This window comes from Anarrhichthys ocellatus, unplaced genomic scaffold, assembly GCF_004355925.1.
Source record: "Anarrhichthys ocellatus isolate YVR2014 unplaced genomic scaffold, GSC_Weel_1.0 scaffold39, whole genome shotgun sequence".
NCBI classification, from domain to species: Eukaryota; Metazoa; Chordata; class Actinopteri; order Perciformes; family Anarhichadidae; genus Anarrhichthys; species Anarrhichthys ocellatus.
In genome coordinates this window covers 2,040,127-2,064,468 of record NW_022280069.1, presented here as the reverse complement: position 1 = coordinate 2,064,468, position 24,342 = coordinate 2,040,127, and the positions used below count along the sequence as shown (strand labels likewise).

Sequence of the window (24,342 nt, the reverse complement as noted above, 5' to 3'; positions counted from 1 at the left end):
GTGTGTGTGTGTGTGTGTGTGTGTGTGTGTGTGTGTGTGTGTGTGTGGGGGTGTGTGTGTTTGTGTTCAGCTGGCAACGCTGTGAAGAGAAAGCAATCAAGGAAACGTCTTATCATCCAGCTGCCATCCAACGGAGGACAGGACTGTCCAGAGGTGCTGGAGGAGGAGAGGGACTGTGAGGTCCCCAAAGTCTGTCCAGGGTTCAGGTAAAAGCTCTACGGCGATCCGATAACGGGGATTTTAGGTTTCATGCTTTTACTGCTTGAATTGACAAAGTATCAGAGGGTTGATGTCAAGGACCTTATAGCATCGCTGTTTTTAGCATCGCACCTCATCTTCCTGTATTATCAAATACGGCCAAACACACAATTTTTTGTTTTGTTTGACAGTATTTGCTTGTTCTGTAATGATTTATTCTGGTACAAATATGTAAATATGATATAAAGAAACACAATTCTGTACACTTGCATACTGTATCAGTTTGCTTGTATGTATGTGTTTATTTCTAGATGCACACTTTATTTTCTGTATTTATTTATATATTTATTTATTATTAGTATATTTATTAACTCTCTTGCGTGGTGAATGGTGTGATAGTGAACACTATGGATGCATTGATATACCTTCACTGTCCTCATTTATTCCAGATGGAAAACACACAAATGGAGGAAGTGCCAGCTGGTGCCGTGGTTTCTCAGACAGGACCATCCCGGTGCGGTGGAGACCTGCGGACCAGGACTCCAAACAAGAGGTATCTAGCCCAATCTCTCCATTTCCCCTCCACATCTTCACTGAACCGCTCCTAATCGCCGTAAATTAAATCTTTGCTCATTTCGGTGCATCTGGAGCCCGGCCACCAAGCAGCAGATGGATGTGCCAGGGTTTAGAGAAAAGGCCAATTTACTCAGACCCCACATCTAATCCTCCCACTTACACGACGCAACACAAACTGAAGTCGGCACTCCTAAAAACGTCAGCAAGAGACTCCTTTTCTTTTTCTGGTTGTTTTTATTTTATTAAATCATTTGTTGTTATCCTCCTGAGTTTGGGAAGGAAATGTGTCACAGCTCATCATGTGCCCCTCGAGACTCGTTTGACAGTTTGGCTTGTTTCACTGCTGGCTTTTTTTTCACCCCGGGCTCTTGTCATGAAATTTTAATCAATTGTCTCTTGTTGAGATTTGGGAGAAGATGCTGCACCTTGCCTATAGCATACGACAGCCCAAACTCCCGGCTTCATGCATAAGTGACAAGTACTGTAAAGGAGTTGTGGCTCTCCCACTTTAAAAGCCTTTTCTTAGAGGATGGATGTGCCATATAGTCCTGGGAGGCTTTCATAAAAATTCAATTTCAGGGGGTCACGCAGAATGATCAATTTCATTATGTTCGCGCTCCTATAGAAGGCCATTATTAGTGCTTATATTTCTGTTTCGTCTTCGCTAGCTTACAGTAATGGACGGAAGAATCAATTTATTCATGAAAATGCTTTAAGGTCTTCTTTAGACATACCACAGCGCTATCCCAGATTCTGGGTAGCTTTTCGCTGATATCATACCATGTGACACCTGATGTTTGCACCCTCCTGTTCATGTTTTCACCCCTCTGTCACTTCTGTCATTGACGTAAACCAAAAAAGACGCACTGTCCTTTCTGGTCTGTGTTTTTTCTGACAGTGTATTCTGTTGTTTACCTGGACAGAGGCTTTCCTTCAAGGAAAAAACACATAGGAACTGAAAGCATGTACACACACACACACACACACACCCACACACACACACACACTCTCAGAAGATAAGACGTGACCTAACACACCACCAGACGGACACACACTAACCATAGCAGTGTCCGGGGGGGGGGGGGGGGGATTGATTTCTCTATGAAGGTACAGCCCTGCAGAGCGTCTGCATCACAAGAAAAGGAAATTTTGCTGCAACACAAGTAATAATACCCTTTATTGAGAGAACAAAGAATGGGATGATGCAAGCCAACACAAATTGACTTGTGGGCTTCAATCCAATTGAGGTAGAGATGCATTTGTGTCTGTGATGCTTATAATAGTTTTTTTGTTCCCTGTGAGATGTAATCTGAGTTATAGAGTTATGATCTATTTTTCATTGACTCTTTAGTCGCCCTCTTAAAATCTCTATTTGATGTTATGTTGCTCACCAGTGGGGGAAGACTATTTTGGATCTCTTACTGTATTTAAAGGAGCAGTACAGTCGTTTAACTCGTGACAGGGAGTTGTGTTGTGTGGCTGTGGGTGAGCTTTATCTATTCTGAGGAGTGTCATGAGTCACTGGAGTATCCCTTTAAAAGTAGAAATACCAATCATGCATTTCACATTTCTTTGAATTATTAAAGGAAAAGTTTGACATTTTGTGTTAGATGAGAAGATTGGTATTACTCAGACAGCAGCAGGTTAGCTTAGCTTAGCATAAAGACAGGAAACAGGGTGAAACAGCATGCCTGGCTACATCCAAAACTAAGAAAATCTGCCTTGCAACATTTCCAAAGTTCACTAATTCAAATGATGTTGTTTGTGCTTTAATGGGAGGTTATGTGCTGGACTATTAAATGAGTGAGCCTCAGACTTTCTCACCTAACTCTTTGGTCCCCAAATGTCAAACTAAGTCAAAAGTAGAAGTACGGCTCCTCTCATTGGATTATTAACACACATAGATGCAATTACTTGGAAACAGTATTAAAATGTTTTAATTGTAAAACTAGTTTATATACAGTTGTGTTGTTCTAATCTAATTATATTAAACTTGACATTATGCACCATATTTCAAAAGCTGCTTGTGTGTTTTATATATAAAATGTGAAATAAATAGTAAATAGTTGAATATCTGAATTGTATTGAGTAGCAGTATACAGTAACAGTAAATAGAAATATGGACGTTGCCATAAGGCCTTTAAAGTTATATATATATTCACAGTGTGGCCAGTGCCTCTGTAGTTCACTCATTACCTCTTTTATTACCATGTGTCATTGTCTTATGACAATCAATCCATCTGTTGGAACAAATAAAAGATGAAACCACTTTATATTCTGATGAAGCCTCTTTGACCCATCTCCCTCTCACTCTTCCAGCTGTGTCCTGTCGCCAGCTGGACGGGACGCAGGCCGACATCGGCGAGTGTCTGAAATGCGCCAAGGCCATGCCCGCCATCACTCAGCGCTGTCAGCTGCCCTGCCAGGACGACTGCCAGCTGACCAACTGGTCCAAGTTCTCGTCCTGCACAGCGGACTGTGTGGGGGTCCGCACCAGGAAGAGGGCGTTGATCGGTGAGAATAGAGAGAGAGAGAGACACAGCACAAACAATGGGCTGCTGTTTTCAGACGGGCTTATTTGCACTGTAGCTGTAGCGTCTGCGTTACCAGGCAGCTTACGGGGTAACGGTGGTGGGCAGCGCTCCAAGAGACGAGCACTAAAGTTAAACACAAGGTCATAAATCTCTTCAGGTACTTCTTGCCAGCCAAGTGCTCTAGAGGAATTAAAGCAACAAATCTGAAATAACTCCTCAGCCTTTGTTATCCGTCAGGTCGTCCCCAGACATTTTCCCTGTGCATCACCGCCATAAAAGCAAAATGACATGAAATGAGATCTGCGATGCATTAAGACACCTCTACTGGAGGTTACAGGGGGGAAGGAGTCAACTTTAAACTGTGAGGGAGTGGATTTAAAAAGCTTTTATTTCACTCTAATGTGAAATCTTTTGAACCAAGTATAAAAGAGCAGAGAGGTCATCTAATGCATTTAAACACTTTGTGAACATCCTCAGTTTTATTGAAGAGGGTAGTAAAGATGGATCATTATATTGAGCAAAATGCTGCCTGTTGGTCACTTTGACCTTTACAGACACACTATAGCATGCTACGCTGCAGTTTGCATCCGTAAGATGTAATTAGCAAGAACCAGCTGTGGTCCAAATGCAGGATACACTACCTTAATGCAGAGAAGGAGATTTACAGTCAAACCTACAGCGTGCTTGAGACACTGGCACCTGAAGGTGAATATGCTGTGGGCAGTTTGATAGAAAGTCATCAGAGATGTATCTTCTCATTTGCATGGGAAGCAACTCTTGATGTCACAAGAAAACAAATTTGCACATTGATTTATGGTTCGCAATATTAACGACATGTCTGAGGATAAAAAAAAATGAAACAAACGTCGAGCTGTTTAGAGTAAAAGAGCACTCTGCTTGAAACAATTTTGCCAGCGTATTCTATCATCGGGAGTCATCCAGCCTTTTTCCTCTGTGAGTAAACTATCCCTGACTATCCCAAAGGCCTTGAGAGTGGCCTTAAATATGCTGAGACTCATCCGCCGTACAGAGACAGAAATCCAAGCAACATCAGCAGAGTCACCTCTCCCGAAGCTGTTCTGCTCATCTCTGTCATTCTGCTCTCCTTCAGGGAGGAGCAAGAAGAAAGACAAGTGCAAGAACACGCAAATGTACCCGTTGAGTGAGACGCAGTACTGCCCCTGTGACAAGTACAACGCCCAGCCGGTGGGGAACTGGTCAGACTGCATCCTGCCCGAGGGAGGCAGAGTGGAGAGCGTCCTGGGGATGAAGGTCCAGGGAGACATCAAGGAGTGTGGACAGGGCTACCGCTACCAGGCCATGGTGTGCTACGACCAGGACAACAGGCTGGTGGAGACCGCACGCTGCAACAGTCACGGTGAGTGTGCGTGTGTGCGTGTGCGTGTGGGTGTGCAATCATAGAGTCTGTTGCTTTGTTAAAGGGTTGGTTCATCCAAATTACCAAAATAAAATAAATATTGAACCATGCGAATCGTTATGAGAATATGTTTTCAGAGTTGTTGCTACATTCAGACACACTGCACTTGGAAAAATTCCATCAATAGTACAAAATATGATTTCGGTTTGACTCTTGTGTCTTGACTCACACAGAGTCCTAAATTGATGTTCGCCAGTCGCCGACTGCGATTTAATGTCATCTTTGCCGAGTAAATTATGGAGACCCCCCGCCACTTTCTTACACACACTGGAGAAAGCTGCTGGTGTGCTGTCCCTTCAGTCCAGTGGTGTACTGGCCATATGGTACACCGGGACAAATCCCAGCGGGACGTTGCATCAGACCCCCAGTCATTTGGGCTGCGCATGCTGTATGCGTGTATACGGGACTGGGCCTACCGGCCAATCACAACCAACTAAATTAAACTTGTGCTTACAGCATGTAACAACTGTTGCGGCTGTTAAACGGGATAAATTGTTTAGAGCATCACAACCTCCATGAAATGACGCGTTTCACGAGCAGAAGGCCAGACTTCATAGCGGGAGACAAGAAGGAGGGAAATAGGGAACTAAAGGTGAATAACACTGAATGTATCACTTTAAATGAGGTACACTTTACAGTTTAATTATATTCCAGTATACAGTAAGTGCTAATACTATGATCTTCCAGCCACTTTGGCTGGAAACATTTTCAAGCCTGCACAGATTTGTTGTTGTACATTCAAGAGGTGAGCGGCAGCCTGTACGGAGAAATTAATTTATTGAATATGTCAACGATGAAAAAAGGTAATTTACAAAGTCAGAATGTTGGTCCTCACTGGTGGAAAGGTGCATTTATGTCACTCTCTACAATGTTAGGAAGCCATGCTACTATGCTAATGAGTTAGCCTAGCACAGAGCCATGCACTCGTGACAAACCTCCACTCCCTAACCCTGCGTTTGGTGGATGTGTGCAGGTTGTTGCTGAAAGATGGTGTTTAATAACTCATTAAAACTAGTTTTCATTGGAACTTCTTTTTACTGAGTCCCACTGAAAACTGTTGAGTGTGTTCAGTGGAGTTACAGAGACCCCGATTGTGTAAATACATGTGTCTTGTTTGATGAATGAGACCAGGACTATCTGAATGGCTACGTAATGTTAGAGGTCAGTGAGAAAATATCACAGTTTGGGTCGACTAACGATGTAAATTTTGGCCTTCTGACCCCGATGACGGAAGCAGCTCTGACAGAAATCTGCACCGATGTGCAGAAGTAGAAACTTGAGGTTAAGTAGGTTACGTTGTTTTCCCTCTCCAGCCTCGACTTCTTGGTTTTCAGGTGAGAAATACACGGAATGCTGCAGATGCAAGAATAACTTTTTGTTCTGTTAAATATTCATCTGAAGTGAAGGATATTGTTTGTGCGCCTATGAGAGCCCCTCCTATGGAGGCTGGCGACTCATTTTGAATACTGAATTTCACATAAGGAGGCCTGTTTGTGGCACACTCCTGTCACAATCATTTGTCTCCTCGTTGTATGGTATTTTATCTTGGAACCAAAATACTTCAAGCAAAGAATCCTGGCTCAGAAAGTCGTTGTGAAATTGCTGTGAAATAGAATGCGGGAGATGTTCAAATGAATACATCAGTGTTGTGCATATATAAACATGGTTTTAGTCTCCTTGTGTGAGTCACAGATCCAGATATGCATCAGTTAATCTGGGTGTGGGTGTGACAAGGGCATGTCGTAAGGATGGGCTTGTGTGTGTGTGTGTGTGTGTGTGTATTTTCTGTGTATTTTTACACCTATGTGATGTGCATCCACACATTCATCTTCAAGCTTCAATGAGCTCAGACAAACGGTATGTTCCTTGAGGTGCACAGAAAAACAAAAACACTTTCATGCGGCTGAATCTCAAAGATATCATTAAATCTCTCTCTTTTATCCTCATTCGGTCGCTCCTCTCCTCCTCTCCTCCTTCCTCTCTGCCGCTCCCTCCTTCATTTTTTTGTGCCATTCTCTGTGCAGCTCAGCCGTCATCACTTTCAATCTCGACAGAGGAGGAGACGCGGTCTTTCCTCGACTCTGCTGCTGACACAATGCCCTCGGCCATGATGTCGATCAGGCGAACTGTGCCACCGTTATCTCTGTATTCCACAGACATCAACAGAAAAAAAGGGGATTATCATTAAAAGTACACGGTGATCCGAGCTTTGTGGCATTGCTCACTTTCCAGTTCGCCTGGTTCTGTAACGCTGTCTGCTGTTCTCAACAGTTCTCAATAAATGAGCCATCTTATTCAGAATTTGGTCATTTTGACATACAGAGAACATAATTTTGGAAATGTGTTTTTGAAATATATATGTATATATATATGAATCATATACCAGATCAAAGTGGAGCTTGCCTGCAGAGAGAGTCACAATCAATATCACAAGAAGTGAGTTATATTAGGGGTGTAAGGGTACACAAATACTAAAGGATGCTTTTTCATTTATTTTGAACCGACTGTAGTGTTAAAGATTAAATCCTCTCGCTGGGGACCGAGGTAACATGTTGGCCACTGTCAACTTTGCTTTACCATTTCCATTATAGAAATAAGGAACATTTCAAACACCTGTATTACGCTGTACCAACAACGAACACTTTCCCAAAAGGCAACAGGTCACAATAAAACTGAAGCACATCTCTTACGTGATGAAATAGAAAATGAATAGAGAAGTAAAATGTGTGCATTAGGAGGAGTGCTTACATGTATTCCACCGTGGCTGTATTTAAACATTCACCTGTCATTTATGTATCGTACCACTGATGCAATGCCTTTGAATGTGCGTTAGCCTGTTGGATGTGTGTCCATTCACATGTAACTGTGGAGAAATGCCAACACACCGTCCTATACACGACTCTCTCTCTCTCTCTCTGTCTCTGTCTCTGTCTCTGTCTCTGTCTGTTGCTTGTTGTTGCTGACCAGGAACCCCCTAGTGGCTCTTCCAGCTCCGCCGTTTCATTTGCGCTCGTCATAGTGTGACTGTGGCTTGTTGTGCTAACCTCAGCAGATGTTGCTGATGGCGTACGGCTCAAAGCGTCTGGGCGGAGCTCGCTTGTGTGCTCAAGTTCCACATCATGTGCATCAGTCTGCATTCCGCGGATCCTGCGTGCGGCTGACTGCACCGGATCGTGACCTAAGTAACATCCCAATGACAGATTCCTGATTCTATTAGTTGCCATCTGGAGTCAGAAACAAAAAGATCCAATTAATGTGTTGTCGTCAATTCATGATCAAGTTGAGACTTGGATGGTAGAGACTCAATGCCACGGACCTACCAGCTCAGCTAAAGACTGAAACCATCCTGGTCTACCTCTATAATATAATATCCACCCGCCAACAGTAACTACTACCATCAACACTGTGCAAGGTCACGGCAAATGCCCTGCTATATATATATATGTATATATGTGACATTACTCATATCGCTCTTATATTCATGACGATAAGTGACCCGTGATGTTACGACCTTTACCATGACTTAATACCACAGGATGGCTCCAGGGGCCTTGGCCCCGTCTTAGCAGGATGTGGTAAAGGAGGAGGGAATGCAGTCACTCTGGGGAGCCGTGGAGGGTAAAGCTTAAGGGCAAGCGTCGTGCTGAGGACCTGTGAACTCGGACAGAACTGCAGAAAACAGATTTGCCGGTGCATGACGACCCTTAGTGAATGTTACAACATGCAGCATGTTTGTGGAGGTTTGAGGACCGATCTCAGCGTCTGTTGGGGTCAGTTACGTACATCAAAGGGTCCGTCTGGCCTATGGTGACTCTCTCTTATTCCTCGGTTATTTCCAGAGCAGGGGTTAGACTGCCCCTGATGGCCTGGGGATGATTGTGGTGCAGGGGGGGGGGGGGTAGTAACCGGTCAGAAATCAGGTTGTAATGTTGGATGATTCCTGGAGCCAAAAAGGTTTGTGTGGAGCTTCCCGGGCCAGCCGCCCAAAGAGCGGACAGAATGTGGTTTCAGAGGCCAACGCTGCGCTCACTCAGCCGGACTTTATTCTGGCTCGATCTACCATCAGGGGGTCCTCGTTGGGCACCCAGGGGCCCAGCATACTAGTGGATCCTTGCAGATGCAAAAGAATTTGAGGAAAAGTCCCATTACAAACATCAATCCAGCAGAGTATCACATCACGAGCATTTCTATTGGTTCTGTGTTCAAAAAGATATTTTGCTCTTGAGATTGTAGAGAGAATGTATCATTTCTTAGTTACATTACACAAATATATGTTTCACAGGTTAGAGACAAAACAAACTTTAAACATTAAGTACACTTTAGTGTTACAAACTGCACCGTAAGACAAGATGATTCTTTATAGATACCCAGAGGAGAAATTCAGGAATCGTCTCACTTACACAAGCTACGTGTAAAGAAAACACTCATTTGGATAAAACAGCTTCTAAAAAACTGAAAACTCTGGAATTGAGTTACATAAATTTCTGGGAGGAATGCCAGAGATTCCAAGAAAGTTACAGAGCTTCGGGGAAATCAGCAAATGGATCGATGTGCAGGTTATCAATCTTCTGCACTTTTATATGCAGTTGGTTGTACATTTACACGTCCCTGCACAACGCTTCTGCACTTTAATAACAGACTCATTTAAACATACTCTTATACTGTTTGTTGATCATATTCTATTGTACATTTTCATATTTATATTCTTGATTATGGCAGCAATCACCAATCCTAATTCCTTGTATATGCAATCATACTTGGCGATAAACAGTTTCTGATTCTGATGTGCCATACTTTGGGGTTTTCTAGTATTTCTGCATCAAAATATCACTTACGTGTGTTTTAAACATGCTCGAAATGATAATGGGTTCCTGCATGTGCAAAAAAAAACAACAACGGATCATTACCATGCATGTGCATGATTAATCTATTGTTAATGTTGCTAATGCTCTCAGCAGAATGCTGATAGACTTTGGCTGTTGTTAGAAAGCTGGTCTGCCTCCAGAGGTGTTTGAGTGCACATCCTAATTACCACTGGGAGCTTCAAGAGCTGGCTGGGCAGTGAGGTTGTTAACATCTCAGGTGGAGTTGAGCAGTCAGCAGTTACAACCGCTTTGGGAATTGCAGCAGGAGGAGTGCCAGCTTCCAAGTTGACTTCTACAGGCCAGAAAAGAAGTGATCTCCTACCTGGACTCAACCCAAGACCTCCGGGAGAACTTGGCACGACACCTAACACGTTGATATCGGTTGTACTGCGAGTGAACCGCAGGCTGAGGCGCTGCAGCATTCGCGCCCGTGAGAGAGCTGAAGCGACGGCGTCGGTGTTTCAGAGCGACCGGTCCTGACTCCAGGACTGACGGTGGGAGGTCTTCTTTCAGAGGCCACGCTGAGGTCAGCAAGGTGTTGATGCAGAGATGCTGATCTGGACTCAGCAGTAGTGTATGCCTGCATGCATGTGTGTGTGTGGATGTGATCGTTATGTCACAGCGAGTGTAGTTGCGGCCGGGACTCTAGTCCGGACTGGATTAGGAAGACTTTTTCTAAAAATCATATTAGGAATGGTACTGCTCGGTTTTGGGTCAGCATAGTTTTGGGCAGCGAGCTCACCCTTCAACTGTCGCCTTCAGCTCAGTTTTATCCCTGTTTTTAAGCTCCAATCATCCTTCTGGCTGAAGTGCTTTTGAGCAAGAGGCCACCACCTTTGGCAGCAGCGGTCTGTGGCTGTGCTGAGAGACGGACACAGGAAAGACAAACCAAAGGACTCGTTTGAGGTTTGAGGCTGAAAGAGAACTCGGGTTTGTTTGGCTTTGGTTGCCAGATTGAGGTGGTTTTAGTCTCATGCACACAATGTCATCACTCATCCTGAGCAATGCTACGGCTATATTTAATGTTTGCTTCACTGCATCAGAAAGCAAAACAAAAGCCTCCCTGTTGATTTCAATTAGACCGCTGCAGGTGGCTCCCTGTAAAAAAAACTAAAAAAATCAGGGTCATGCGGAAAAAAACGTTTCATCTTTTGCAGCAATATAATATCATGATAGATAACTTTGCAACATAGTCGGCATAGTTCCACTGTTTACTCTGAACTCTTAACTAAAGCTGTGAGATCCTGTCTCGCTCTATTATTAGCTGTTGTGCAGTGTTTTGGTGTCTGATGAGCCTCATAACATGTGGGAGTGTTACTCAAACTTGACTCTCTGAATTTCATTTCATCTCATCAGCAACACCTTTAGCAGCACACCAACACAGCCACATGTCTTTGTCTGTATGTGTATATTTAAATGCTATTTTTAGTCTAAACTGACTGACCTTTGAGTTTTGTTCAAAACAGCTGCGGGACAAACTTTCTGAGCAGAAGATTTGAGTACCCACCGCTCTCCCCTCTGGTTACCCTCCATGTTCTCCAGCAGCAGACAGGTGTTGTTGCGCCCGGCCGCTCAGTGTGAGGCACGACGGTGCTACAGAGGAACATATGTGCTCAGCAAGACTGTGAAAAATGACTCGCATATACAGTATATACATTGACAAAAAATTGATTTGTAACTGTAACCTCTGTGGGATTCCTCTGAAATCTCAAATGGTGGGAAGTGTGTTTTCAGCAAAGCCGTCCGTCAGCGGAGCGCCACTTCCTCTCTCACTAAAGAGCCAAGCAGTGTGAGAGAGGAAGTGGTTAGACACTCCACTTTCCCGGCTCATTCACCTCATCGATTGGCTTAATCAAAGGCTAAACTGATTTACAGGCCGGTGCTGCTACACGAGCCTTGAAAAATAAATGAGGTTCTATCTGCTAAACAGACTCCTGCCTCGTAAAAAAGAAAAATCTTTGGGAGGATAAACATCATGTTGTTACGGACACAGCCAAAAGTTCAGAGTAGTAATATCTTTTCAGCATATCTGACTGAACCTTGGCCTGTGTGTGTGCTGGAGAAAGCAGAGGAAACCAACGCCAAGAGATGGTGAAAGAGTCCAAAGAACACACAAGTAACAAGCAGAGGGAGAGTCTTAGAATCAGTCCTGTTGACAGTGTCGTGACCCTGTGAGCCGAGGAAGACGGATTGAAATAATGAAGCTCATTGCCGGGCCCAACCTCTCCTTTGGTAGACTTTTTACACTTTTATGTAACAACCCATATGATGGTGCTTTTGAATGTGGACCCTGTTTTCATTCCACTGGGCTAAAAATCAATAAGTGCATTTAGATTAGTTTGTGAAGTATCGGTTAATAGTTTGCTCTTGCAGCTGGGTATTTTTCCTCATCGAGCATTTACAGAGCTCTTGAACTTTAATGCCTGTTTCTTAGATCGAAAAGAAAAAACCAACCTTTGGGAATTAGGACAAATGTAGTTTCATACGAGATAATGAACACAAAAGTCGTCTGAGGGATTCTAGAACCAGCCACGGCCGTCTTTCTCCACAGCAGTCACTGCTGAGCCCGGCGGCTGAGAGGCTGCTGGTGGGATGCAGAGAGAACAAAGGTTTTACTTCAAAGCTCATTTCTAATGAATCAATTTTCTGGTGAATACGTTTCCCCTTTGAAATAATTAATAACAGACTACACTACGCTGTCTAGTCATTCATTGAAACAGACTAAAAAGAAGCAAATCGTCATTTTGTCTTTCAGTTTTTGCACTAAATCAGGAACAAAGGCATTGCATTTTTTTCTGCAATATAAAGAACATTTTGCAGTTAATTGCATCAATCTGGTCCACACACAAATAAGAGGCTAGATCTATTAAGAACTTTGTGCTCTTGTCAACAATTTTGCGCTCTAATTTAATCATAAACAGTGAAGATATGAATGGTGATGACACGGCAAAGAATTCCTCCCCACAAAGCACGGGAAACGAGATTGTGTCCGTGTTTGGGCTAATTTGCCGACATGGCACATCCTGCGCTGTGACTTTTGCGCATGCGCGCTTTCCAGATCACACTCATACATCCAAATGTGTTTGATTTCTGCAAAAAAAAAATCATTTTTTTGTCTTCCTCTCAGGTTACATTGAGGAGGCGTGCATCATCCCCTGTCCTTCAGACTGTAAGCTCAGCGAATGGTCCAACTGGTCGCGCTGCAGCAAGTCCTGCGGCAGCGGGGTGAAAGTTCGCTCTAAATGGCTCCGAGAGAAGCCGTACAACGGGGGCCGGCCGTGTCCCAAACTGGACCACATCAACCAGGTACAGTCGCTGGAACTGAAACCCAGTCTAAGTTTTGGAAGTCTGAATTGGTGGCTGAGAGAACAAAACCTGATTCTTGAATATTTAGTAACTGTGCTACAATGTAATCATACTTATTACGAGTGTGATACTCGTTATATGTATCCAACACTGGAGAGAGGGCCAGGAGGAAAGTGTTAATGAATAATACAGTAAACTTGAGTCTGCACAGCGTTCCTCTACCTTCCCCTCATTATTGCTGCACTCGTTTTTTTGCTGAGCAGACAGCGATGGGTGCTATAAATGGATCCCAACGTGTGTCAGTTGACTCCTTAAGGTTTCTATGATTTGCAAAAATGAAATGCTTTCCGGACCCGAGAGCGTCAGTAGATTAAGCGGTATGTGTGTGTGTTTCTGTTGAGTTCACACAGGTATTTATACCAGAGGCTTTTCTGATTATGTCCTCTGGAATGTTGCATTAATCATAGGTTCTGCACTATATGAACAGTTGGCATGTGCTCATTAATCTGTCCGTCTCCTTTTAATCCGCCCCAATGCTCGCCGGATCTGACTCATTGCTGCAGGCCCAGGTAAGAGCAGCTTTCCTCAGCTATTTGTTAATGTAGTCGCAGATGTTAAGTGTCACAGATGTCAGTGGGTCGCTGACAGATAGATGTAAACAGTCACAATATCCTCCCAGAGGCAGAGCTGCACTGGGGGCAGAAATAATCACGTTGGCCGAGTTAAAACTCAGAGCCGAGCCAAAGAATCACAGAGCTCAGAGGAAATATTTATAGAAATATAGATTTCCTTTTCACGAGTAGGATGATTATAATCATGAGTTGGGTCAACCCAGAAGTAAAACTACCAATCTGCTCCCCTTTGACTTGCTGCTGTATCTACTTCAAATCACATGGAGAACACGTTAAGCGCATAAAAAAGGTTATTCCGTCCTCAGGTGTACGAGGTGGTGCCTTGTCAGAGCGACTGCAATCAGTATGTGTGGGTGGCCGAGCCGTGGAGCGTGTGGAAAGTCAGCAACTTGGACTTAAAAGAGAACTGCGGCGAAGGCGTCCAGACCAGAAAAGTCCGGTATCTATCAAGCCGTCTGTCCTTTAATGTTCCTTATATACGCAGTAGTAAAAGCAGGTGTGTGTTAGTGCTGCAACGATGAGACAATTAGTTGATTGGTCAATCAACGGAACAATAATGCTGATAATAAATTGCTTTTTTAAATTTATTTTCAAGTGGAGATATTAACAAATGTGATTGTCAAATGTGTAGATGTGCTGCTTTTCTTAAACTGAGTTTGATCACACAAGACCAGCAACATGAAGACATCGCCCGAGGCTTTCTGAACACGAGGGACTCTTTTAAGCTTTTATCTTTTGTTATTATTAATAATAAAGTCATTTGCAGATTGATCTCGAGCAGTTGCAGGCTGTCAGACCTGCACTACAGCTGACACGTGCTCATTTAAATTCAGATTAATACGATTGCCTTGTGTAAAGTGATTTGGAAAAATGTTTTAGGGAAAGAAGAAACATGCAGAGGATCTGTGCAAATCTGTCTTCACGTGGTTCAGATGAAAGTCAACAGCCGACAAGCTGCCAAATCCTGTTGGGTGGAACTCAAACTTTTGGATTAATGTTGTGCACATGCCGATACATACTCTGTAATTAGACCTATAAGACTGTAATTTGATGTTTTGTGAGGCATAGAGAACCAAATGTCGTGGGGCTGTAAAAAAAAACAGTGGATATAAAAACACACACAGAAATAATAAGACACAAGGACATTACATCCACGTCCATGCCCCTTGTGATGATCAAGTCTAAAGGCTTTGGCTGATGCAAAATCACAGTGAAATCACAAACTCTAATGACCTCGGTTAAGTCTCTGGTCTTTAGAGCCGGGGACATTATCAGTGAAGAAGAGGCAGCCTGCGCTCCCCTTCATCTGGAGGATAAGACGCTGCTATTCAGAGCAAGGAAATCTAAAAATACGTCTGCGGCATTTGAGGAAAGCCAGGATTCAGTTAGAAATAAAAACAGTATCATATTTATTGTGCTGTATCTATTCATGTGTTGTAATAATATTTTAGATGCATTTACTTTGTTAAAAATATCAAATGAAAGAACTTACTTTCAGGTGTTAAATTCAGCCCGTTTCAGCTTAAAATGAGGTCAAACTCTGTGTTTTTTCCCGCATCAATCCCACAGGTGCATGCTGAACACCATCGACGGGCCGTCGGAGTCTGTGGACGACTACCTGTGCGACCCCGAGGAGATGCCCCTGGGGGCCAGGGAGAGCCGCCTGCCCTGTCCCGAGGACTGCGTCCTTAACGACTGGGGCCCCTGGAGCCGCTGCAGCCTGGTGAGATCAGAGAGCAAGCAGCTCAGCCATCCGGCTCAGATATGGGACAGGCTTGTGTTGAAGCCCTCTGAGATTTATCTTGATGTCTTTTTCTTGTCAGAAATATTTTCTCCGAGGCTCGAGGAATTGGAAGCGTAGCCGCACTGTATCATTGTGAGCAGCGCGTAAATTGTTTGTCAACAGGTTATTTCTCGTCCACCAAGGTGGAATAAAAGAGATGTATGAACCGGGAAGCAGGAGGAATGGCTTATACATCACCTATATTACACTGTGCTCACTGTGCATTCAGAAGGGAAGGAAGATGATTTATGATAAAGACTCAGAACTCCCGAGCAGGTTTCCAAATTTACATTTTGTGATATACACCCACACAGACACACACACTACTCTCTACATCAGCAGTGATGTACGGGCCAACATGAAAGCTGGGTAAAATATTACCCCGAGCTTGTTGTCGTCCTTTGTACAGATAACCACAAACAGCGAAAGTAATTAGATGTATTTTCAGAAAAATATAGATTTATGGTAAGATTATACAGTGAGATACTTGACGCTTCAAGGAATCTAGTTCATAAATGTTCATTTTAGCCTACAGGTTTATGGAAAAATGAGGAGGGCATGAGAGTGCATCTCCCTCTGAATCATGACCTCTTCACACTCAGTAAAATATGAAGACGTTGCCAATTTGGTTTTGTAAGGAGACACTGCTCACTGATTTAATCGCAGCAAAGCGCACACCTGCAGGCTTCAGTGTGTGTGTGCAATCTTCGTTCTCGCGTTTGCAAAAACACGCAAGGTGTCGGAACATCATGTTCAGGCCCGACGCCCCTGACACCCCCGATTCGTGGTAAAAGGAGAAAAAAAGCTATTTTATCCGCTCTGGCTTCACCTGCTGTTCACCCAGCAGCACCCTGGCCATTGTTAATCACACCCTATTCTCTCCCAAAGAGCTTGACACGCCGACTTCCCACAATTCCAATCTCGTACTGGAGTCTGCGGTGGCGTCAGCGGGGGCCTCTCGTATGTTTTATTCATCGTGCCAGCGATGGAGATATTCAAAAGGCTGTCATTTTCTCCCCCCAACTCTCTTCTTTGCGAGCAATGACCGTGTAGGATCTGGTGTTTTACCATCCCAGCAGAATGTTAATGTTTCAGCCCTCCTGTCATTTCCTGCTGGAAAAGAATCAAATTCCACATTCTGGGAATGCCAGGAGAGAGAGAGAGAGAGGGGGGGGGGGGGGGGATCTTTACTTAAATATTTTTAGAAATACAACAATAAAACATCCCTCCAGGGACAAAGCCTGGATGTTTTGACATAAATCTTAATGAATTGTTGCCCAATAAACTGGGAAATAATCCAGAAGTGGGCAAATTGAGGGACATGTCTGTGTTGAGTTCTTATCACCCTCTGCCATACGGACTGCTTAGTCATTTCCTCAGTTTTAGAAACGTTTTGTCTCTGTTTCAGCCGTGTACCAGAACCAACAGTCGGGTGCGGGCGGCGTACACCCTGCGCTCGCCCAGTGTGGGGAGGGAGTGTCCAGAGACGACGGACAAGGAGCCCTGCAGCCTGAACCTCAACTGTTTCAACTACTTCTACAACATCACAGGTAAAGGAAACGTGAAACCACGTCTCCATACAGATTGCGGTGGGCCGGATTCCCTCCTCTCGGTAATGTCATGCGGCAGACGTGCGTCTCCTCAACACGACTCCACTGTACTCGCCTTGCATTTTGAGTGGAGCAGGTTTTTGGGCTGCTGCCATGGTTGTGTCGGGAGGAATCTTTCTCAACTTTAACCAAATCGCCAACATGAAAACGGGCCTCTTGAGGCTTTAAAACGCAGCCTCCGTTTCAGAATTAGCTCCTCAGCTGTGGTTCATTGGTGTTGAGGCTGTTAAGCCTCTGTTGAGGGGAGGAGATGGGGGGAAATTCTCCAAACAGGCCCAAATGGGGGCTTAAAGGGGATTCCTTGATGAATATGGAAGGGTATTAATGCACACGATGGTTCTACATATGAACGTATGACTTCAGAATGTGATACATATTTTTACCATCAACACTATTTTTCTTACTAGTATTTATCTTTTGATGATGTTGTACATTGTACATTTTCTATTGTCATTTAATCAGACCCTTATCTGAAGTAGCCCAAGAACAGAATATGACATATTGATAAACTAATGACTTGGATGTTCTCACTAGTATCTGGTTTGTGATGGTGCTGTTTTGATGATCTGTATCAGCCGGTTGCAGTTTAAGAGGGTTACAGACACGCTGAGGATAGCTCAGCTGCTGCTGTGCGTTATTGAAAGTATCACATGCTTCATTTGCTCATCTGTTTTTAACAGCTGGAGGAGCAATCGATAGATGACTTGTGCGTTTTTATTTTATTACTTTAGTCTCTTTAGGTGAGACGACTGCGAACCTGTCAAGGTTTTATCAAACATTGTGTTGTGCAATGATGATGTAACGTCAATGGAGCTGCTTTGAGTCTTTTTCACAGCTGCTTTTTGCACAAAGCTTTTCTTTGATCACAGACTCGCTTTTAGTTTGTCGGTTGTATTTCAGTGGAGCGCCGGTTTTTTTCAAGTAAAGTATGACTGGGCAGACATTGTGTTTTGCTGCAAATCCCTGCAGTAACAACCATTAAAGCCTTAAAGATGCCAAGTACAAGTAAAACATTTGACTGTTTGCCTCTTCGTGTAACATCTGCGTCAATAACTTAGAACAGAACGAGCCTTTTCTTTCAACTGAGTAACTGATTGATTTGTTTGGCCATTTATGGGCAGCGGTAACAAGTTGTGACCGTAGACATATCTCCTCCTGTGGGAAATATCTAGCTTTTTAGCTGCTAAATGCTCCACTATGTCCACGGGCTAGTCGCTCACTGTGTCTGTCTGCTGTTTGGTGCTGAGCAGGTCGTGTACAGTGGGTTATTACAGCCTTTTCCCCCAAAAAACAGCTGCGTGCTGCAGCCGAAAAATGACGCCATGAGAGCGGTGGAAGTGAACCAAAATATTAATGTTACGGACCAGATAGCGAAACAATAAGCTGAAACATAAAGCTCTGTAGAGCCGAGGGGAGCTGCAGATTCCAGCTTTCATTGCTACAAGTCACAACTCTCACACTGTTATTCACATCGTTAGTTCATGCATCGTTAGTATAGATTCAAACAGGAAGATTTCCAATCTTGGAGCTGGCAGCTTTCCCGAGCGGCCCTCTGATCTGCAGGATATCGCACCTCCATATCACATGTCACAGAGGCTACTCTTTCATATCTCATCCTGAAAACTGCAGCAAACTATTTCAATAAAAATGAAAAAAGGAAGGATTGGCAGCGTTCCTGTTTTTCATGTGGATTTGCAGCATTGCCTTCATAGCTGCTGTCCCACATTCTCAACCAGCCCACCTCCTCCTCTGTCTTCCCTTTGTGTTGTTACACCGGGAGACGTGACATATAATCCCTACTGCTGGGTTCACAGTGGCATACAGGCATCCCAGGGTATATGTACATAATGTACGAGCAGAGATTATTATTGGTTAAAGCGCTCTCTTTTTGTCTGTTGATGCTGAGACCGTCCAAGCTGCTCCCTCCTTCAGTTTCTTTCCTTTTATAGCTCTCTCTCTCTCTCTCTCTCTTGTTGCAATCTCCCTATTTTCAGTCCCCAGAGTGCCACAAAGCTCCTCGGCAAGAAGGAGACACAATTCCCTGAGTCGAGCTTGCAAACGAGCTCACTGCAGCTAAAAACAGCCACTCATCTTTGTCAGCGGATGGCGTGCTTTTTGAGTGACGCCTCAGCACCCCTATTGTTGCACGCTGTGATTTTAAAGGCACTTGCATCCAAAGTCTGGATTAATATGTTGTCTTTCCTCTTCACAGATATCTTTTTTTTGGAAGGGCCAAGTTACAGCATGTTACAGCCCTGGGGATTTCCACTGAAGTTTATTAGGGGAAAACTTGTATTGATGTTGCTTTTAAATCCTGCTTATTTAACTCAAATCTCTCCGCCTGGCCAAACGGCTCGCTTACGACGCTGGCATTAAAAAAGGTTACCGATGGCAGCCAGATTTATTGGATTTAAATGAGCTGTTATAAACCTTCAACGACCTCTTCGCTGACAAAGTAATCGTCTCTTATCGACGGTGATCTTCGTCAGCCAGAAGCTATTAAGAGTCCGACTCCAAACACACAACAACACTGATTATCTAAAGGGATTTGAGTGCTGCTGGAGCTTTGTGGCAGAAGGCAGAGAAGGAATAAGTGTGTTGTGCAGCAAAGGCAATGAGCTGAAGTCAAAGTTACTGTATGGGAAGCACAAGGTATTTCGCCATTCTGCTGAGTCATCTGGGAGCCTTAAGTGGTTTTAATATATATGCACGGCACGCCCATCCTTAAAGACCTATCTACAGTGCAGTGAGGGCATGGCAATTGTACTTTATGTCAGCAGCGTAGCTGGTAATTAGTTTGATATTGCTGTGTCAATACACCATATCAGAAATTTACACATTAATAGATATTTTGTATAGATATCCTGGTGCTTCTGCTTCCTAGAACCCGCTTTATATCTGCATTTAAAAAAGCTTGAGCTAAAGCACCCTCAGAGTAACATGAGGCGACACGGTGCGGCGTCGCATTTCAGTGTGTTCGCCCTTAAAAAGCCGAGACACAGCGTGGTTGATTCTCACTGTCTGGGATTTATTCATCCTGATGTGTAAAGAATGTGTGACAGCCGACGCATTTGAGCACTTTTGAACGGCGTCTCCTTGTGTTTTGTCCCGCCACATCATCCTGCTTCAACTGGAGGAAAAACAAAACAGAAGCAGAACGCTGGTGAAATGCTGTTTCCTTGTGACTTGAATTAATGCTCCTTTGCTTTTGCTTCCTGCTCCCGTTTAAATCATGACTCCCTCTCACCTGCCTTCTTTCTCTGCGTGCACCCAGGGTGGTAAAGTCAACAGCAGCCACCTGGTAAATACTAGCGACATGTGGTAGAGCTGTGTGCTCTGCTGACGGGTAGCAGTCCTCATGTTAGGATCATTGTCTGTTGGTATTTCAGCCTGGCACCTAGAGGCCTCTAGAACGTTGTTGTTCATCAAGCTCTCTGATGCACTCATATCGGCCCAAAATGTAAATGTGAATATGTTGTGTTTCTCCTCAGACTGGAGCACATGTCAGCTGAGTCCTAACGCCGTGTGTGGGAGCGGCATCAAGACCCGGATGCTCGACTGTGTTCGCAGCGACGGAAAATCCGTCGATATCAAATTCTGTGAGGAGGTGAGACGTGCAAAAATCCATCAAGTTTCTCCTTTTTTTGTTTTTTGACACACTCATTTTACTTGATGACTTAATCACATCACTCATTGTATATACTAGCGTACCCTTCCAGTACTATTAGGCCCACAGCAACATGAAATATTCAGGAGTATTCCCATGCAGAGATTGTTGTCGTTGCTTCGGGCTGAGCGTTTTATTCATCCATAATGTGTCTCGGCTCCCTGTAACGGTAGCCGGGGGGGCCGCGGCAGAGCCGTCCCCGCAGCTATTTAACCCTTGGCCCACTTCATCATCTGGCTCATTCACAAAAACACAATGTGTCAGAGCGGCTTTCACAGCGGCCTCGATATTCCAACCTCGCTGGCCTGATGCTGCCCAGCACAGTCTGTCCCCCGCCAGAACAAAGGCTTCGGGGAATTGTAGTGCTGAGAGGTCAAGCGGCTGTCTGGTCGTAACTGATTGAGTCGGCTGATGCGTCATGAATTAACCTCTTCACTTCCTACATGTGCTGCAGCTGAATTTGGAGAAGAAATGGCAGATGAACATCTCCTGTGTGGTCGAGTGTCCCGTCAACTGTCAGATGTCGGAGTGGTCGCCGTGGTCCGTCTGTTCACAGACGTGCGGACTAGATGGTAAGAAGATCAGCTCAAGCTCAAAGCTGAAGCCAGAGCAAACAAAGTAAATAACAAGTAAAATACAAGCTCAGGGACAAATAACACAACGTCTTTGCATTAAAGCTAGTCGAATCACGCCGAATTAGACAAGCTGAGCTTAGTCACCGCCACTGTGTTGTTGGTAAATGACCAAACACATCAACCTCTTGAATTTGCAACTGCGGCCAGTGATTCAGCTCCAATGGGGTTAGCCTCTTTAACCTCACTGATCTGTCATTACAAACTCATGCTGTGCAGCCAAACATGGCACAGAATGGGTCCCGTTTCTCTGCATTTTTGAGTCTGAAGTCTATATTTTGAATACATCACACAGTGTGAAAGAAACCATGTAGTCAGAAGAAGCTGATACAACCTGTGTAGAGTTGATCCTGTCAGGTAGTGTGGGATGAGATGATCTTAACAGACTTAAAGGTGCCCTGTGAAGTATCGTTGGAGACAAACGAAGGTTATGTTTACATTCAGTTTTTACAGATCCTGTATTGTTTGTGCTAGTGCAGTGCCCTGTTGGGAACAGGCCGATCCGATGTTGCTGCATGCTGCTCTCTGGAGAACCGCTCATACAAATAACTTCCCACTCGACACAACGCTTCCTTTGATCCTGAGCAATGACATACACACCCGCCATGACATAGCCGCATCCCGTAGGAATGCTAGAGTTAGCGCTTCATTATGATATCCTGTCCTCACACTCGACTCTGCACTTCCTTTGATCCTCAGCTAGACGGCCGACAAGTGTGGAGTCGATCGGATGAACGGCTGTCGAGAAGATCAAAGGACAGACATGCAGACAGAGACTCCTTTTATTTTAGATCCGCGTTTACGCTGTTGCATTCTAATCTCTCCTGGCTTTGTTGGTGCGTTGCTGCATTTCTTGGTGTGTCCGTGAAACCCGTCGGTCCATGGAATAGTGTGAAACCGATGGCAGGGTTATGTATCGCGTCACCCACGCGTGTGTGCATAAATGGTCATGAATAAGCAGCTCCCTCGGCGCTGCTACAAAAAGCTATAGAAAGCATTGAACTCTTTGGTAACGGAACAGTTTTCAGAACACACTTCATCTCGTTACTGTATCTTTAAATACATAATTATACCAGATTTTCTCTCACATTTTTTTGCACATTAGAGCACATCTGAGGAACAGGTGTGACTTTTAGTTGAAAGTCCCTCCGCTGCTTGTAACATCAAAAGAATCGAACACAGAAGATGCAACAAAGTCAACTTTATGATGCTCCGCACCAGAAGACAACGTTGGTACTCGTGAGCCCCAAGTTGTAAATGTACACGTGAGTGAATGTGAAGCAGGAAGCAGAAAGTAAAGAACATGAGGGTGTAGGTCTCAAGGAGCCTGCAAACATGAAGCTTCTAAAGCCATGTTCACAGACAGTACGTTTGTCCCAGGACTGTTTGTAAGAGCCTATTGCATTAACATGTTTCTCCCAGCATGGTGTGGTGTGTGTGTGTGTGAGTAAAAACATGCATGCTCAGCAGAACATCCTGTCTTGGATAACTTAAAAAGTCCCATATCAGACACTTCCTGCTCCCACTGGAGGCATTTGTCCAGAAAGAAAACCCTCACAAAAGCAGAAGAGAGGAAGTGTTTATTTAAGAGTCTTCCCAAATGACCGGCGCAAAATGTGTCCTCCTGTTGCCTGCTTGTTGTTCCCGGCGGTTCACACAATTGATTCTGTCCCACTACATCTTCCTGTTCCTCAGGGCTGTGGGGAGCGCTTTGAAGAAGAGCCGCTGCAGCAGTAGTTGCTAAATCTTAAGGAATAAGATAAAAGTTTTAGGAAGGGCTGAAGGAGCAAGAGGGGACCATATTTGAAGTGTTTCTTGTGTGGGATGTTCTCTTGTTGGAATGGGATATGAGGTTGTACAGTTTGTGTGAATGTGTGGGAAGCCTGATTTGTGTTTTGTGTGTTGAAAGGTGGCGTAGGTTGGCAAAGGTGTATTCTGAGGTGAGCAGATTGCTGGCTCGGCAATGTAAAAAAGGAGAGTGGGATACACAAGAAATGAAGGGTTCTGAGGTTTGAGAGTGGGGGCGGTTTGACAGGAAGGTTGCATTTTAAATTGTGTGTGTGTGTGTGTGTGCAGGGTTTCTGTGTTGAGTTTCCCAAAGTAATTTATAGCTTCAGTTCTGCACTTAAATCAAACGGTCTCCGAGGTGTTCGCCACCGTAATGTTCCCGATTGATTTAAAGATAGTTTGCTGAGTGATGTGGAACAAAAGCCGTTTTACTCAAGTGGACCAAGAGCCTATCAAGATGGCGGGGAAAAAGCGCAGTCTGGACGGCCTTTTAGAGGAGCCGGCTCTGTTAAGTGAAGCGCTGTTAATTTAATGCCTTCAAAACACACACACACACACTCATTTAAAAGGAGCTGTTTACAGAGGGAATGGATGATTGTCGTGTGGTAAACCGCAGTGGTCACTACATCTGCCAACACTGTCTGCATTTAGTTTATCGTCCAGAAAATAACCACTTTACAATCTGTGGAATTGTATTATTCAAAATAAATGCTGAGAAAAACAAGAAGAAAATCCCTGAAGATTCATCTTCTATCATGCAAGACGCAAGTTTCAATTCTGGGACAGAGAATTAGTCAGAGTGGACCCTGTTCTTGTGGTTTTTCTAGCTTTAGAGGGACCTAATTTAATCTAAATCCTAATTGTTTTATTAAACAATGCCATTTACAAATACGTAGTCAGTGCAACTACGGTAATAGAAATCTGTGGCATTTAGAGTGCTGCAGGAACGAGTCATAAAACCCGGAAATGAGCTTTTCTTTCTACTACTGTCCCCTCGTCTTGAAGTCAACGGGTTAATTGAATGGTTTTTCTGTTAGATGCCTGAAATACAAGCTAATGAGATTTTAGCACTTTGTTCTATGACATAAAATACGTCAGTCAGTACCCCACTAAGCGGCTGAATGAGACGACTGAGCATTGGAAGAAGAAACACTAGTCTTTAGTTTTGTGCTGTAGCTTGTTTACAGCTTAACGTTACCTTTTTCACTTCTGCCGATTGTATCCACGCTTCGTTTATAAAGATTGTCTTGCTGAACAAAACGTGCAAGTATCATAAACATTTGTTTGCCACAGAGCTTATTTTCTTGCTTTTT

The 24,342-nt window shown here is 44.0% G+C and overlaps 1 protein-coding gene across 1 annotated transcript in view; it reads left to right on the top strand.

Annotated features, from left to right (window-relative positions):
* Nucleotides 1–24,342, top strand: part of thsd7ab (thrombospondin, type I, domain containing 7Ab) — a gene marked incomplete at its 5' end in the record, with an annotated part of 77,208 nt that overhangs the window by 34,320 nt on the left and 18,546 nt on the right. The window contains 11 exons of the mRNA XM_031867352.1: nt 71–206; nt 648–751; nt 3,094–3,288; nt 4,420–4,686; nt 12,739–12,917; nt 13,481–13,486; nt 13,855–13,988; nt 15,119–15,272; nt 16,741–16,882; nt 20,434–20,549; nt 21,064–21,181. Coding sequence (XP_031723212.1) covers nt 71–206; nt 648–751; nt 3,094–3,288; nt 4,420–4,686; nt 12,739–12,917; nt 13,481–13,486; nt 13,855–13,988; nt 15,119–15,272; nt 16,741–16,882; nt 20,434–20,549; nt 21,064–21,181 — 1,551 coding nt within the window. The remainder of the gene's footprint in view (nt 1–70; nt 207–647; nt 752–3,093; nt 3,289–4,419; nt 4,687–12,738; nt 12,918–13,480; nt 13,487–13,854; nt 13,989–15,118; nt 15,273–16,740; nt 16,883–20,433; nt 20,550–21,063; nt 21,182–24,342) is intronic.